At 35.1% G+C, this 18,031-nt stretch overlaps 1 protein-coding gene across 6 annotated transcripts in view; it reads right to left on the reverse strand.

The window, feature by feature from the left end:
- UBR1 (ubiquitin protein ligase E3 component n-recognin 1) overlaps window positions 1–18,031 on the reverse strand; it is a 73,843-nt gene that overhangs the window by 9,839 nt on the left and 45,973 nt on the right. For 4 of the 6 annotated variants that reach the window (XM_052782232.1, XM_052782229.1, XM_052782228.1 and 1 more), the window contains 12 exons: window positions 16,662–16,849; window positions 15,304–15,509; window positions 11,252–11,345; window positions 8,609–8,761; window positions 8,081–8,178; window positions 7,328–7,421; window positions 5,850–5,998; window positions 3,476–3,531; window positions 3,042–3,138; window positions 2,041–2,108; window positions 996–1,146; window positions 74–161 (listed from right to left, as the gene is read on the reverse strand). In XM_052782232.1, coding sequence (XP_052638192.1) covers window positions 74–161; window positions 996–1,146; window positions 2,041–2,108; window positions 3,042–3,138; window positions 3,476–3,531; window positions 5,850–5,998; window positions 7,328–7,421; window positions 8,081–8,178; window positions 8,609–8,761; window positions 11,252–11,345; window positions 15,304–15,509; window positions 16,662–16,849 — 1,442 coding nt within the window. The remainder of the gene's footprint in view (window positions 1–73; window positions 162–995; window positions 1,147–2,040; window positions 2,109–3,041; window positions 3,139–3,475; window positions 3,532–5,849; window positions 5,999–7,327; window positions 7,422–8,080; window positions 8,179–8,608; window positions 8,762–11,251; window positions 11,346–15,303; window positions 15,510–16,661; window positions 16,850–18,031) is intronic. The other 2 variants (XM_052782231.1, XM_052782230.1) reach the window with 1 other exon arrangement.

The following is an 18,031-nucleotide window of genomic DNA, read 5'->3' on the forward strand; positions in this document are numbered from 1 at the left end:
GTTGTTCAGGTCAATCCCTGTGGATTGCCATCTTTCTAGGAAAATGCAATGCTATAACTGAACTGCTACTTACCCACTGGTGTACTGGCAAACCTGTCTGCAGAAAGACTGTGCAGACCGTGCCTCCTCACTGTTGTCAGATGATTGAGCAGTACGGGATTCTGCACATAAAAAGATGAATCCCACTGTAAATGCACTTAATTTTCTTTTTTTCACATATACTGAGCTCTTTTTTTTTTTAATTGCATTACAGAAATATTTCCACTTTATTTTGCTTAATTCTTTTCTATTTGCTGTTTTTAACCTAACAAATATTCTTCTAAAACTGCATGCTATAAAGAAAAATCAGGATTACCACCTCATTGCTCATCCTCATGTAAAAACTGCTTCTTTCCCTTGACGTTTTGAAGTTATTGTCCTACATAGATTAAGTTACAGGGTTTTTTTTTTATTTTAAAATTCCCATCACGCTGAAGAAAAAGGAAGTAGCTAGGAAGCCTATAGGTTAATGGCAGTTTTTAACAGTAGTATGAAATACAGAGAACAGTGAAATTCTATCCCATCAGTTGACAGGATTCCATATTTTAGCTCTGGGTATTTACTAGGTTGAAGGGTAAAGAAAAGTTTATTTCCCAAATCCACACTAACTGTCACTGTGCAGCTCGGAGTGCTGCTACTGGGCAGAGTTTTGCTTCTCCTACAATGAGTGAAAAGGGTAAAGCTACCACTCCAGAATGACTGACTTGAACAAGTACTAATATATCAATAACTATTTTGTTTTCTTAGGCTAAGTGCACAGAAGTGAAATAATAAAATGCTCTGAAAATGATGTAGTGCTATTTATTTTTTACCAGAAAAGAGTTATTACTACCTAGCACCAAGTGTCATTTATTATGAGGAAGTTTATACCTGGAAGACACTTAATGGTGTCCATCCATTACTTCTAAGAAATTGTGTAAAAATGCCAGAATAATCCAACCCAAATACACCTCTACCTGTTGCTGAAGAGACGACGATTTGTGTTATGTGTGCCAGTGTTGTCAGATGGAAGAGGTAGAGGTGGTTATAGGCTGAACTAATTGATGAAGGTTGCAAGTCTACAGCATCCTCCCAGTATAAAGATGGAAAGGATAACACAACTCCCACCTACAGTGGAAGGGAAGGAGCAAATATTAAATATGGTAATAGCTACATGTGTAACAGAAATTATATTCTCACTATACATTTATATTTCATTTCTGCAGTCAATTTAAATATGTTCACTTATCTTGCTAGTTTTAATTCACAAAGCGTAGCAAAAACTCATTAGAAAATATTAACCATTTTCACCCCTCTAGCATGTGGGAAACTCAGATATAGTTCCATTGTAATTGCCAGTTTCGAGCTAAACCAAGAAAGCTTGTCCAATTCCTAGAAAGCTTAATTTCTGGGGTTTGACATAAGACGAAGCACAGCGAAAAAAGTGAGAAGCGAAACCAAGCATTAGTTAGAAAGGCAACCAGGGCAAAACAGGTTTTATTTTGGTAGGTTTGGTTTTTTGTTTGGGTTTTGTTGGCTTTTTTGTTGTTTGGTTTTGTTTGGTTTTTTTAACAGTAGAAGAAACTATAATACAGATTTGTATTAAGAACAGAAAGAGGCTAAGAAGAGCAAAGACAGTAATGAGAGTGAATGTGAAGGAATCAGAAGGTATGAGAGGCCTATTGAGACAAAGGGAAAGTGAGGAAAATAAGCTGAGTGGGTGCATTTCTCCAGGTTTTTTTGAGGTTTGATAGCAATGGAGGTGGTAAAAAGATGAGTGAGGCTGCAAGCATGAAATTCACTAAGAGTGAGACTGCAAAGACTTGCAAGCTAGAACAGCAGAACTAAACATAAACACTTGTATATAGCAGACATATGTAATCATTTGCTTGTATGCAGTGCTCATATAATTTGACTCACATAAGTGAACAGATAATGCAGGACTATCTACACGGTAAAGTACACAAAAATCCATGCTAAAAAAAAAAGTACTAATATGAAGAATAAAATAAACGTGCTTACCAAAATGTGGAACATATCTACTTCTAAGAGGGATGGAGTGTCCTCCACTTTAAAGTTTGGTAGAAGAACTACAAAATAAAGGTATCAGTTATGCATATGATATGTATTTTGTTCTTTTGGATTGAACTACAATATCAGAATCTGATTGTAAAGCCTCTATAATTTCTGCATTTTCATCAAAAAAAGTCCAAGTCTCTGAACTAAGGAAGTATGTATTTAATTAACTGCTTACCACTTATTTAATTGATTGTACACCTGTTTAGATATTTCTACATGCCAAACCAGCTCACAATTTTAATGACTATATCTTCAAAGTTCTGAGATAAAAATCTTTGATTTAGTTCTCCAGCTTTAATAAAGCACACACAGTGTTAAGGATGAAGTCCACAAATGTACTTAAGTGCTGCAACACTAGATTCCTCACAACCTAACCCAATACAAAAGCCTGTACCACACCTAAGAATCCTATCAAATAGAAGGCAAGTCAAAGAGTGGGATTCACAAAGGCCACCACGCTAACCTAATCAGTGAGAAACATGGACAATAGCAATGTTTCAAACTAGCTCTCCCTGAGACCAAAATACCTCAAACTAGGCTGCAAGCAGCCTTTTGAAAGTACTAAAAAGATGAAGTCTCACAAATAAGAGAGAGGAATACCTGGTTTTATCCACCTGTTTAGCACAGAATTTGAGTGATTTTGAACATTGCCCAAAACAGATTGTTAGCCATCTGTAAATATTCCAGATCTGAGTATCTCCAGGCCTGGGTTATCTGGGATAGAGGATTTTTGAGGGACTTCAGTGCTACAGGGCTGGGTTAACAGAATTATTGATGACTTAACTTCAAGCAATACTCCATGATTTCAGGCAAAATTACATAAATTGAAGTTAGCACTGTTGTCAGCAGTCTAACCTTTGCTCCTATGCTGTCTTAATGTGTGTGCCATTTTGCAATAGAAACTTCTGCAACACAAAAGGTAGTAAAGAAAAGGAATAGAATACCTCCTAGAAGACGAATTAGATGTTTCTGAATCAGGACCTGTGGTGATGTTGTTCTCTGAGCAGCTGCAAACTGCACTAATGCTTTAAGGCCACTGTGCTAGAGCGCAAGAGAAAATGGTTGGACAGGAAAAAAGGAGAGATACAATAGTGAAATAAAGCTGTAAAAACATATCTACTTCTACAAACAGAAGACACATTGATAAGTGAATTTAATATGAACTTCCATGTATAAGTAAAAACATTATTCTTCCAAAATGCTCTTTATGTTATCAGTCTAAACATTGAGAGCTATCCCTCAACAGAGAATGATCTTGACATTAGCAGTTTCAACAGTAAGGTTTTTATATATGTGCCTGTATTTTTATATATATATATATATATATATATATAAACTTTTTTGTATAAAAAGTATTGCATATCTTGCTTGCCCATACCTGTCTATTTTGTAGAGATCCAAATAAAGGCTTGCCCTCTGTTTCCAAGAGGTTTTCTTAAAATTAAACACAGAAAAAATTAAATTGCTTTGTTCTACAGGAACTAACATAACATTTCTGTTAGAATACACTTAGTCCAAGATTAATTTATTCTTACTCTATGTACTTCTTTTTAAAGCTCAACTTTATTCTGATAAGAGAATTCTCTTAAAAAAAAAAAAAAAAATCGATCTTAAATGGTGCTGAATGTTTCCCAGACAAATGGTTGTAAGAAGCTTTTTAAAAACATTTGGTTTTCAGATCTTGCTAACTAGGGATTTAAAGGAACACTGTTTCACATGAATGATGATAAGACATTCTACAGATTTAGTTGTATTTTCCATTACCCTTATACAATGCTCAAAAACATCAAGGTATGTTTACAGGGATGCTATACAGCCATCTTACCCTAAGATTTGCACTACTGCATTTGACTGTAGTTTAACAAAAATAATTTGAAAACAAAATTCCCAAGCTTGAATACAATTCAGCTTTCCTCCCTGAGTGCATTGGTTCTGGAGGGATAATGAAGAGAAAATAAGCCAATAAAAGTAAGAAACGAAATTAACTCAATTGAGTAAAAAAGTATCAATTTAAATGTTTTTGTGCTTTAGTCACTTTTCGGATACGAATCAGTACACTTCAAAATCTTGGAATTTTTTTTGTTAGAGATTTTTTGGTTCGGAGGTTTTTGGTTGGGGTTTGTTTTTTTTTTATCACCTCTAACAAAAAATGAAAGTGTTTTAACTTGGCACTTCCACACATCAGTTTAACACATAACCTGCAGTTGCTGAGGAAACAAGGGAAAAAATCAGATTTGTATTTTTAAGTGTCTGGCTTCAGGCAATAAAAGCAATTCATATCCCCTGGGGCAATGGTGCTTTGAACCTCCTCTAGAGACTCCACTAATGCAGGTAGCTAAGGTTCCTTGTCTAGACAGCTTGGCTACATTCCCGTTAAATGGTTTTAATAATGCATCCTATGACTAGATTCAAAAGCAACATACTAGAAGCTATGCAATTTTGCTTTACAATCCCATGGAAGCCTGCTCTACTTGTAAACAAAAAAGAATCCAAGGCAGTGGTGTGGCCTAGGACAGGTCAGACTATCACAGTGGTCCCTCTGGTTTTATAATCTTGGCCTAGTAAGGCATCTGAATTTTCTACTTCTGACATATGGCTTTGATATCACATCTGTGATAACAGGTACTTCATTTATACACTTGCTGGCAAACTAATCCCTGACAGCCACTGAGGTCTTTTTTTCAGATATCAAATGAAAACAAACTGAACAGCATTAAGTGCATTAATGTTAATAGAGCTGGGAGGCTTCCAGTCCTCTCCCGACCCATTTGAAAACTGACAAAATCCAATACTGAAAAGATGCAATCAGTTTTGCTGACTATTCCTGCCTTATCAGAATATTCCCAAGCCTCCTAAAAACTTTTTGAACTCTTGATACTCCAGTTGGGTCAAGTCCACTATAGGTTTAAGGTAGATAGACTACACTTGTACCTCAACAGCTTCATCAAGAAAAAATGGCATACTTGGCAAATCATATTTATGAAGATGTACAATTACATTCTCAATTCCTTCAGCATGCATTTCAGACTTATCTCTTGCCTCTCTCCCTGCCTGGAAGCCACTACAGATTTATCTACAGCTTCATGTTTATTACACAAACTTTTTTATGCATATAGTACAGACATGAAATGAGACTGACTGCTGTACATTATCCCCCAAAATGCAATCATTTTTATGGTAATTATTTTGCCTTCAAAAAGAGATTCATGCCAGAGAATGTTTGTTGGGGTTTTTTTCTACCAGGTATCTGCTTAGCAATTTCAGAATACAAAAGACCATATTTCTTCTACAAATTCCATGAGAATGCTTTGAGAAGACAGACAAAAAGAAATAATGAGAGGGAGTACTATTTCACAGCTGTTAGATATTTAGCTGTGTAGGAGATGCCTGCAGGTCAATGATCTGTGGCAGCCCGCAGATATTCATTGAACACGCTTAATGTTACAATTAGTAACGTGGAACATGATCACTCCCTGCTCTCTCAGATTAAACTCATGAATGATCGCATTCCATACCTTATTTTATAAACTACCATCTAACTAAATCATCCTATTATTTATATTGTATTATGGATTATCACTCAATATATATGCAATTACATATAATATACATTGTTATACTATTACATATTGCTTATTTATGTAGAACTATTATTATTATTATTTATACAATCAGATTGTATAAAATTATACAATCAAACTACTTTAAGATTTTCAAGTAATGAGAAGGAATAAACCCAAATTACGCTTTACCTATACACTGGATGGTAAAAGCACATGTGCTCCAGGTCATCATAGGAATCCGGTAATCAGCTTCATTTGGAGCAACTTTTAGCCCAACTCTATAAATGGTGGTGGCAAAGAGAATAAGCATCTCCTTGATACTGCTGGAGTATTTGGCTCTGCAAAAGCAAGCCAAGATAATTACAGCCTGAATTATTAATAGTGCTTATTACTTACTGGTCAATCACTAACAAAGTCTAAGTTATTTATGAAAGAATTCCTGAGTACAAAGGCCCTTTGTCTGTACAGAGGAGAAAAAAAAAAAAATTAGTTTCCAATAGTAAACAAGTACCTTGACATAACAGGCTCTACCAATTGAGAGATTAATAGCTGCCACGCTGGAAGGAGTCTATTTCTGTATACCATATCGTACTTCGCATTCAAAAAATGCGAACATTTAAATCAAAGTAAAATAAAATGAAAAAAAACAAATGCGAGTAAGCAAGTGTAATTTTAAGTGCTGGCATGAAAATATATCCCATCTCATAAGGCACTAAAAATGGAAAGACAGACATTTTGAATGTGTTTTAAAACACATTTTTTACCATTTAAGCTCCTTTCAACTGACATTGGGTCAGTTTATGTAAATGCATGTACATGCAGAAAAGTGCCTAGGCAAAAACATGCACAATTTTAATGGCTTGTGTTTTTTCAAAGTCATACACAGAACTTCATAACAGAAGTATAGGACATCCATATTAATTCTCCAGATCTCTACAGCCAAAACAATTGTAGAACGAAGTTTGGAGTTTAGCCAGGCTCATCCTTAAACACTACATTGTTTAAGTGCAAACTAGAGAATCTTTCCCATGGAGATCAGTTATCAAGAATGAATGTGATTCACCTTTCTGATGACATACATATGTGCTATTTATAAAAATAAGTGCTTTGCTAAACAATGATGTCAGTCAGAAGTAGCAGAAGTACAGTACTTATAGCGTGGTCTAAAAGGAAGACAGCTGAGTACACTTGAAAAGTATCTATCCATTCATTCTGTTTTAGTGGGTGAGCACTTTTGCCCACTGGAATAGAAACAGACAACATAGCCCTGTTCCTCTGAGTAATGTGTATTACATTATTGCATTCAAAACCAAGTGAAATTTATCCCTGAAACAGACACATAGCAGGAAAATTAAGGCAGACAGACATTAAGTAACTTGCCTAGCAATACAGAAAGTGACCCAAATCACTGGAATTATGGATTAGAAGATTCCAGACTCCTAGCTTTTTACCAAGAACATAAGAATTACCAGACTGAATTTGACTAAGAGGTCCATCTAGCCCCGTATAGATCTGATATTCAGTGAATGCTTAAGGAAAAGTATAAGTAAGCCCATATTCAGACCAAACAAATAATATGCCTTTCCCTCAATACAAATCCTGAAGTATACCTAGGTTATTTTAGGGAGAATTAACATAATGCAGAAAGCACTTCCAGTAATACTTACGAGGACTGAACTCCAAAACTAAGGATGGAATGGAATTCCAAAGCAGAGTTCCCCATTCCCTTGTTGGCGAAAGCTGGAAGATTTTGTTTCTCTCCTTCCAGAAAAAAAAAAAATTAGGTCCACATTAAAAAGCAAAGAAGTTGTTACAGCTTTTACAGCAATCTAACAGAGGTAAGACTTCTTTTTATTTTAAACTGGTTTGAAAGTAATTGTAAACAGACCTCACCAGCCAGACTGTCTTCTAACCTTCCTCCTTAAATAACATTTTCTACTATTCCCAGAAATATGAGGATTAAAAGGAATGCTTTGCTAGTGAGGAAAAAGAACTTTCCTGCATTATAAAAGTGCAAGGAATATGTTGATTCTCTATACCTTCTGTTTTCTAAACACTCAGACATGTTTTTATTTTGGCCCTTTTAATTTAATTTTTCTCTTTTTTACTACATCACAGTCAATGCAAAAGTTTAATTAACTCTGACTGTTAGTTGTTGGCTATCCTCTCCAAGTGTACAAAATTTTTTTCTACAGGGAAGATGGAAGGAATTTAACAGAAACCAGAAAATTGGTGAGGGCACTGTGAAATCAAGACATCAGCTCAGAAAGGGCCGTGACTTTATCCTCAGCGTTATTAGATACTGTCTTGATTGACAGCAAAATGTATTCTTTATTTGAAGTTTTCTGTTATTATTAGTTAAAACACGTACTGGCCTATTAGATATGCCACAGAATAGCTTCAAAATTAAGGTAACAAACCTTTAGCATTTTTCACACTGTAGCCTGATATCCTGACTATGATAATCTCCAGCCACCTAGCCAGGGACAGAATTTGAGCTACTGCCTCTGCATCCTCACTGAAAACAGAAATAGAAAGCAGGTTTTACTTTAACATTCAAAGAATCACCTTATCTTTAAAAAGAGAGGACACATTGAGATCAAAACATGTTAACTCAGTATTTGCACAGTTTTGCTGGTTTGGTAAATTTTGAGCAAACAGTACAAAATAAAGTGTTAGGCTAAATACTAGATCTAGGTACTTTCTCATTTGATATCAGCTCCTAAAAATAGCCAATCCAAAAATGCTTTTAAAAAAATAAAAATTAAAAAAACCTGACTGCCAAAACCAGTATGTTTGGCTGAACAGTCAATAAGGAGATATGCAGTCTTTCATCCAGACTTCATCCAGGTCAGCCCAAGTTTTACTTCCAAAAATTTGAAAGGCCAACCAGCCCCAAAGACATTTTAACTTTTTTTAATTAAAGTTTATGCAATTTAGTAATTCACCTGTTTATTTTTTGAGCCTGCAATGGAACGATAGGAATCACAGTATTGCACAGAGATTTGCAAAGTGGACAAAGATACTCTCCATTCTCCAAGTCAAATATCTGTTCAACATGCAGGCGTTGTCGAAAGTTCAGCTGCATGGCTTCAAAGTACCTACAATATTGAAAAGAAAATTACTAGAAAGTGGAATGGCTCAAATGTGACATGAAAACAAATGTTCAAGTAATTGAAAGTGTTATTATCTAGCAAATACCTATCCAAGCCAATAAACAAGTCTTTTCCTTTGATCTATAACTCTTTTACAGGCTTGGATATGAAAATAAACCAAACCTTTGAGCACATAGACGAACTCATGCAAAAATGCATGGTATACCATTGATGCAGAAATGATGACAACTTTTCCTTACTTTTAAGGCCCTTCTAAATTTCATTAACATTTTTACAGACAAGCAGTCCTTAAATTTTCTACTTTTCTCTCACATCATCTTCAACACAATGAAACGTTGTATCTAATATCTCTCATATGCAACTTATTACAGTGAGTTTGAAACAGTGATTGTACATATTTTTATTTAATTTTAGGAAAAACTACTGGTAACATCTCATGAATGAATAATCAGCTATTCATGGCAATGACTGAGCCTCATGACTAGACAATGAAACTGTAGCCTTCTTTTAAGAGGAAGAGAGGATAATTTATATTACAATATCCACTTTAGCTAGGAAACTAAGAAATAACTATGATCTTTTTACAGGTGTCATTATAATTTTGTCCACTCAGTGGATGCAGTAAGCTTTCAAATTTCATTACTGTCTCAGTGGTATTATTAGGAACAGAGAGATCCAACATTCAGATCTTCTTGCCTGGATAGAAGCAACTAAATTGAATACTAATGTTCAGACTGAATATGTATGATCTTAAGACAGATATGAAATTATCTAACTTCCGCACTAAGGTAATCATTAGGTGGGGTTTTTTGGTTTGTTGTTTTGTTTGGGTTTTTTTGCTTTAAATCATACATTTTAAGGGGAAAAAAAAACCATTTATGCAATAAGAGAAAGTGTGCATGCAGGGGCATCTGCAGAAGTTCTAATGATTACTGAATGTTTAGGAAAGTATTCTGTTACAATCAACAAAAATATATGTTTATTTTCCCACATTCAAACAACTATGTTTTTTCAAGCAACTCCTCTTCCTCATACATGGCAACTACATAGATACTCCATTCATTTGAATTCGTACTGTTTTAGAAAGTGTTTTGCAGTAATTTTAGGCTGCACAGATACTCTAGAAAGGTGTGGCAGGCATCGTTTGGAAGAATATTAGTAAGTTAGAATGTCTGTTATGTAATAAATAAAAGACTATACTCAAACCTTCTGTGCCATCCCGTATGAGAAGAGCCTGTTGTCCATTTTAATCCCATTTACCCATACAGCAAGTCATCTTTTCTTAAAAAGAGCAAGGGAACTGAGCTCCAATGTTGCACTACTTAGATCTACGCAGATGTAGATGGATCTGCCAAGAGCAGATGTATTATACTCAAGGAACATACTTCCATATCATTTTAAGTGTGTGCACCTATTTATTCTGTACTGATGTTTTATTGTAAAAAAAAAAAAAAAAAGAAGAAAATATATATACACACACATATAGAAAAGTAAATGATAAGCACTAGAAGTTTAGTCAGATTTTTTAAAGTAAAACGGCACAAGTACAAACAACAAATCTCAAGAGATTGTTTGTATCATACAACAATATAAAGTAGCTTCCAATTGCATGACCCAACTCTCTTTATCTGTTGATAATACTTCAGTGGGATTATGTCTATTACTATTTCACACCATTTATCTTGTTTAGACTTGCCAGACCTACATGGAATCAAATGCAAGAGAGCATTAGCTTTGCTCTCTGTAATGCTACAAATGTAGCTGCAACCAGGATGACTATATTCTGCAAGCTAACTAACTTGGTCTTTTAATATTTCAGGTTGCATTCTAATCCAACACACTTGGTCTAAACTGTGGACTCCCCCAAACAACGGAAATCTAGTGAAGTATTTAACCACTGTATCGGTTCTTCCCTCTTACTTTTCATTAAGAGTTTGTTCACCAAAAGAAATATTGGTAGATTTAACCATTCATATTCTATTCTAAATGCCAGATTCTCATCTAAAGACTCACTGGAATAAGTCAGGCTTCACCCTTTAAGTACTGACCTGGTGACAGACTTTCAGAGTCAAAGTACTGTTGCTATAGAACGCTCACCTGGAAGATTCCTACTGGTTCTCATTGGACTGCTAAAAATAAACCTACCAGATACGGTTTCTTATTCTTGAGCAATTTTACCCCATTGGTTTTATATGCATAAATTAATAACTCCTTAGAGATTCTTCTTTGGGTCATAGAAGGCACTAAAAACTTTTGATGATGATTTTCTTCACCAGGTCAAAACTTCTCTTGTGCCATATTTCATGTTTAGATGAATACAAATAGTTTTGACTCCTTAATTAAATATCCACTTACTGTACTGTGTTTTCAGTGTGCACTTAGATGTTTTGGAAAATAGATTAATAATTTTAAAAAAACAAAACAAAAACAAACAAACAAACAAAACATTAAAAGGCTGCAAAGACACATGCTTACTTCTGCCAGCAGGCTGCATGCATCACATGACCACAGCTTCCTGTGTGGGTCCCACAAGGTAAGTCAGGGTGCATGAAGAGAGGGTCTAGTGTATCTAGAAAGACACAGCAGAAAGAAATTATTGGAAGAATAATAATGTAACTTCCCATCAGTATGAACAGAGATGAACAACAGTATACACAGAACAAAAGCCTTCAGATTTTGTTTTCCCACAGTTCACACAGTCACATTAAAATCCCATTAGGCTAGCTTTTCCAGACCAATACTCCACCAAAGTAATCACAAGACAGAGCCCACTGAAACTACTGATGGCTTTCCACTAAATATGAAGAAAAAGACAACAAAATCCAAAAGCAATAGTAAACTGGTTAAAAAAGAAAAAAAGAAGGGCTCTTCAGTACTGGACTAGCTCTGTGGTTGGATTCACTATCACTCAAGTTTTTAATGTATTTGTTATTGTATTTTTAAATGAAAAAAAATGAAACTACTGAAGACAAGACAGATTAGGCACTTCTCCAACAAATCCCGTATGTTTTCAAACCACTGACATGAACAGCACTGCTGAATAACAAAGTAAAAGCTATCTTTCATTAATCTTGCATAATTCTCAACAGCAAAAATGTTGTGAGAATGTAATGGTGTCTTTGTGCTGCATATGCACTCAAAGTGAGATTCCATTTTCCCCTTAAAGATATGTAAATAATACTGACTGAACAACAGCAGTCCTCCAAATCTCATGTGGTGGACTGTTTATGATTTTGGAACAGATTCACCTGAATTTGACAAAATGAAAAAGGAAAAGAAGGGGAAGGGGAAAGGAAAAGAGGGGGAAGGGGAGAGGAAAGACAAAAAAAACTTAACACTCAAATTGCACTGAAAAAACAATTCTATTTGACAGATGCTGAAGCTGCTCTAAATCAAATGGAGAATGAAATAAGAAAGGGAACCTTGGTATAACACTCATTTGCCACTATCTGCACTTCTGCTGTGGGAACAAGCATTTTTCCACTTATTTAGATCTTCAAAGAAAAAAAGTTCTTGCAGGCTTACTTCTAACTGATGAGCTGCAGAGAACCATGCAGTAGAGAGTAAGTGCTATAAGTAATACCCAGAAGTGGCTTTAGGAAAAGGAACTTCATTCCCTTCTTTTTTCAATTATTTCAATAGCCCAACATATCACTGCAGAAAACTTACAAGTGTATCTGACTACCAGAGCATAGGATTTAATTTGTACTTCAGAGCACCACAAAAGAAAGAAAGAAAAAAAAATTATGCAATTAGTACATGGCCTAGATAAAAATTCTATACAGCTGGCTCAAAATTGCCAGTATCAGTAGTTCACTGTTAAAAAGAAAAATGGATCAAACAGGATTCTGTAGGAGTCTGTCCCTAGGACTATTCAGTATTTGTTAATGACCCAGAAGAGGAAACACAAAACATCTTATTAAGTAAAACAACTTGGTAAAGGTTTGCAAGCATGATAGAGGACAGGGTAATACACTGGAGAAAGAAGAAACAATGCTAAACTTCCCTTTGCTTTAGAATTCTATGTGATAACATTCAAGAGTGTACTTCTAAACTGAAGCAGGAATAATGAACTGCACAAACACAGAATTTAGAGCTATTTGCTAGACAGTAGTGTCATTTAAAAAATAGGACATAGGGTTCATTTTGCTTTATGAGCTGACCACAAATCAACAATACCTTGTTATAAAATAGAAAAAAACATATTTGAAAATAAGCAGGAATTTAAAATACAAGTTGTAACATCCTTGCCATGCAAAGGCAACAAACCAGAAAACATCTTGAGAGCACTTAGACCTCCAATTTTATTATCTTTCAACACTGCATCCTTATTCCTTATATATTACTTAGCTTGAATAAGCAGGATTTGAAAAAATGATTGACTCAGCTTTATAGTAAGACATGGGCAGATACATAGAGAATGTATATTGATTAATAAATATTTAATAGATAACAGCTATTTAAATTTTTATTTGTGTTAAAATAAATGTAATTCAATTTACAGGGAAAAAATTATCACTGTTAACTTTGTAGTGGTTTAAGCCCAGACAGCAACTAAGCACCACACAGCCACTCGCTCACTCCCTGCCCGCTCCTGCCTCAGTGGGTAGGGGAGAGAATCAGGGAGGGGGGAAAGTAAAACTCGTGGGTTGAGATAAAGACAGTTTAGTAGGACGGAAAAGGAAGGGAAAATACTACTACTAATAAAAAAAATACACAAAACAAGTGATGCACAATACCATTGCTCACCACCCGCTGACCGACGCCCAGCCAATCCCCAAGCCACAGTGCCCTTCCCCACCAACTCTCCCCAGTTTATATACTGGGCATGACATAATATGGTATGGAACACCCCTTTGGCTCCTTTACTGGGCATGATGTCATATGGCATGGAATACCCCTTTGGCTCCTTTGGGTCAGTTGTCCCAGCTGTGTCCCTTCGCAGTTTCTTGTGCACTTCCAGCCTCCGCTGGCAGGGCAGTATGAGAAGCTTAAATGTCCTTGACTTAGTATAAACACTGCTTAGCAACAACTGAAACATCAGTGTGTTACCAACATTATTCTCATCCTAAATCCAAAACACAGCGCCATACCAGCTACTAAGAAGAAAATTAACTTTATTCCAGCTGAAACCAAGACAAACTTTTAATTATTATTTAATATTATAGTGTGCTTGAATCAAACTAGTAGTTTTATGATGAGATGTATATCCACCTTGGGGTGATTTCATCTAAACAACATTTGCTTAGGTTGGTATGAAAAGCAGGACAGAGCCAAAACTTCTAACACACGTGAGAATAAATTAGCTTACTTTCTCCTTACCCATAAAACCAGTTATCCTGGTCAAAGAATTAAGGTGGCTTACCAAGTTCCTTTCCTGACAAATCCATTTTTGACATTTCTTACTGCTTTATTGTCCATCTTTATTTTTTATATTATCTTATTAACAATAATTACTATCATCCAACATGTTTCTCGGCATCCAGGCTGGACAGAATTTTTAGTACTTTCTCATTTCACTTCTGTTTTTTTGGTGTTTTTAGATAAATACTTGTTTGCCCTTATTAGCCTTCTGAGATCTCAACTATCTTCTATGCATTTTAAAAAATAATTAAAGATTATACTGAAGACAATGGTTCTGATAGTACCTTCAATATTACTTTAATAATTGCCAAGGTGAATACACTGAAGTTATCCAGATATTGTTTCAACTTTTCTTATCCTATTCTGGACTGTATGTCTCTCGTTAAAATTAACAGCCATCAAGCATCTGATCTTGAATTGTTATTAATTTTCTTTTTCAAAAAGAGAGCAAAAAAGTCAGTGAGTACTGAAGCTTTCCCTTTTCCTTCTATTTATTTTCTTTCTTTCCCTTAAGTAACTGACCAGAATCTCTCTCATGTTTAATCAACAGTTACTTACAAAAAATTCTGGTTGGTCTTTGTGTTTCCTGCTACCAATATGCTATTATGCAACTCTAACTCTTGTGTTTGTATTATGCTCTTGTATTCTTTTTTTTTGTTTGTTTTCATTCATCAGATGATATCATATGATCCTTGCTTACACTTTTCAATTTTTTTATGTTGCTGGTTCTATTACTTCCTGGACATGGCAAAAAAAAACCCCACCACCAAACCCTTCTGAGGCTGCCATATTGGCCTCTGATAACGTTAATGTATTTCCTCCATACTGGGAAAGTTTGCTGCTGTACTTGAATAAACAGGAACTGTTAACATTCTTGGATTTTTTTTTTCCAGAGTGACCACTCCTACCAAATCTCTAACTTTTATAAAGTCTTCTTGTGAGATTAAAGCATTTTCTGATTTCCCAGGGACAAATCACAATCTTCACACACTTCTCATTTTTAAAGCATGGATTTTAGAACAATTTAAAAATTTTCACTTTCTTTTTATTAAGTAGGGTAAGCCATTTAGCAATCCAACTGAATACAGGGTTTAATTAGGTTCAAAGGGTATAAGCTTTAGGTACAGAACTGCTTGTAGTCTAAAAGAAGAAAAATTGCATACCCCCTGAGAGTTCAAGAATTCTGCTCCTATTCTGAGTTAAGGCAGTTGACTTCTGGACACAGGCAGATAAAACCATGGCAGCACTTTCCAACTTTAATTCCTGCTCCTCCTGACACAGAATACAGGTCAGAACTTCTTTCTCAGCAACAGATGGACCTCGTTTGGGACCCAAAGCAATTTTGGAGTAATCAAATGCTGAAGACATGCTGTAAGACCATAAGTGACACAGATATAAGATAATCAGAAGGCTTTTTCTAAACAAACCTATTCTTCCAGGCATCTAAAAATGTCATACACTACTAACATTTCTGGTTTTATACCAAAGTGCTTTACAAAACCAAATGACAACCAAACAATAAAGAAACACCTCAATCCTCACTAAAATGCAGTATTCTTTAAAAATAAAAAGCGGAAGCCAGCTAAGATACAATAACACAATGAAATTGATTCAGACAGCAGGAAATTCAAGCAGCTGTATTCAATGTAGATTGGATTAAATATATTTTAATCTTACAGACACACTAAAACTGTTTACCATTCTTGAAGAAAACATACTGAAAATGAATGCCACTACCTTAATTCAGTGCTTTGTGACACAATAAGCTTCCATATTTTTTTTAAATATTCCATATTCCAGAGTCCAACAATAATCTATAGAACAAGATTTATCAAAGATCAAAGCACACAGAAGTGATCTGTACTTTTCCAGCAGATACCTCTCTTTTCCTGATTAGTTTTGTGCAACCCCAATTAGACCAAAATTGTGAGCTGTATTAGGCATACTATATTGTTGAAGCATCTCCAGAATAGGAGCAATCCATACCAACAAAATTATAACCAATACAAACCAAACATCTTCAGTATGAAATTAGATTTTAAAAACTAATGAACAGAAATATCAGCAACTTGAGCTACATGAAGCATATTTTCTTCACTGCAACTTAACCTTAAGGCGTATTGGCTTTCAGATTCTTTCCAAATTAAATACTGAAATTTTCATATAAGGTAGACAGTCACCTCCAAAATCACAGTGTTGTCAACTCAGCAGCTTTCTAATGACATTTTTTCCAATGTTAAGCAATATAAGTATCTACCATTTGAAGAAATAATTAATTTTCTTATCGTTTATCTCATGCTGCTCTACAAAGTAAGTCCTTACATTAGCATACACATGCTAGTTTACATATAATTCTGTAAAAGAACATGACTTAAAAGTAAATAAAGACACAAATTTACTGACTGGGATGACATAATCTGTCCCTTCAATGTACTTTCAAAATTTTTATGTAGCATAATGAACTTATGTAGCAGGTAATGAACTCTTCCCACCAGGAGTCTGGATGTCTGGTTTTTCTTACCTTTCTTCCTCCATAATAGCATCTTCTTTCCCCTGTGCTTCCAGTGTGTTTTCGTACAGGAGCTTATGGGTTTCAATGAAATTCCTCTGCAGTGCAGACATCTGGGCCATTATCTTCTGACGATGCAACCTAGCTGCTTCTGCCTTTCTCTTCCGCTCAGCTTTCTCTTTATCCTGAGTGCTCTGTGTCTTACAATAAAAGAGAATAAAGAAATCACAGGCAATAGAGAACATCAAAAAAAAAGAGAAGACTCTTTCCCCAACTATATGCATTCTAACCACTGACATTAAATTCCTTAACTGACAACACTTTAACGATTAAAAAAAAAAGGGTAACTGCTGTCTGAAAAATGTCAAACTAAAATCTTAAATGTTGACTAGGTTCATTAACCTAGTCAGTAGAAAGAGATTTTGAGGGATCCACAAAAGGTTACTAGTACAATCCCTTGCCCAAAGACAGGATCAATAATATCTGATCCATTTTAATTAGGTGCTTGTCTGTTCTTAGGAAACTTTAGTGAGCTGAACATAACAAGCCTCCTCCGGTGTTCTGTTATTCTCCCCATATTCTCCCTACTGACTATTCAGTATCTCCCTCACAGGAATTTAAGAAAATTTTATCTTGAACTCTCTATGGATGACACAGCAAACAGATTCTTCCTACATTTTTGTGGCAGCATTTTATGCATCTGAGGTTGTATTTTCCCCTATTCTTCTTTATTGTAGACTGGAAAACTATTCTTCTTCCAGTATTTCCTCATCTATCATGTTTTCAAAAACTATAAACTAAGTATTTATATGCTTTGGAAACGTAGAATTCAAAAAACACAGGTAGACTTAATTAAAACGTATAAAATCTAATTCCTCTTACTCAATTACTTAAGGCACAAATTCAACATTATACACATTACTTCCATTCACAATACCATTATTTTTTGAGGAAATTGCTCCACAAGTAGTGGGAACTGCAAGAGTCTCATTTCCTGCTGACTTTTGTATTTTGTTCCCTTACCTTACCAGATATCATATGACACCTTTCTCAAAAAAGAAAAACAGCATATGCTGTGCTAAGTTGAGCTATGCATGCAATGACTAGCCAAGAGATTGTCTGGCAACAAGCTGTTGCCAAACAGAATGCATAAGAGCAAACTGGCCTGTCTTTGCACATTGTCTAAGAGTAATCAGATTCTTCTTTTCTATTCAACTGCCAATTTAAAAAAAAAAAAAAAAAACAACCCCCCCATACTCATAGGACTGCAGTAATCTTTGAAATCTCCATTTCACTGTGTCATTTGACCACTGGATTCAAAAGTTATTTTGAGGGAAGAGGGTAGAGACTGATACACAGACAGAATAATCACCTAAGCCTGA

Source organism: Harpia harpyja, chromosome 3 (genome assembly GCF_026419915.1).
Source record: "Harpia harpyja isolate bHarHar1 chromosome 3, bHarHar1 primary haplotype, whole genome shotgun sequence".
NCBI classification, from domain to species: domain Eukaryota; kingdom Metazoa; phylum Chordata; class Aves; order Accipitriformes; family Accipitridae; genus Harpia; species Harpia harpyja.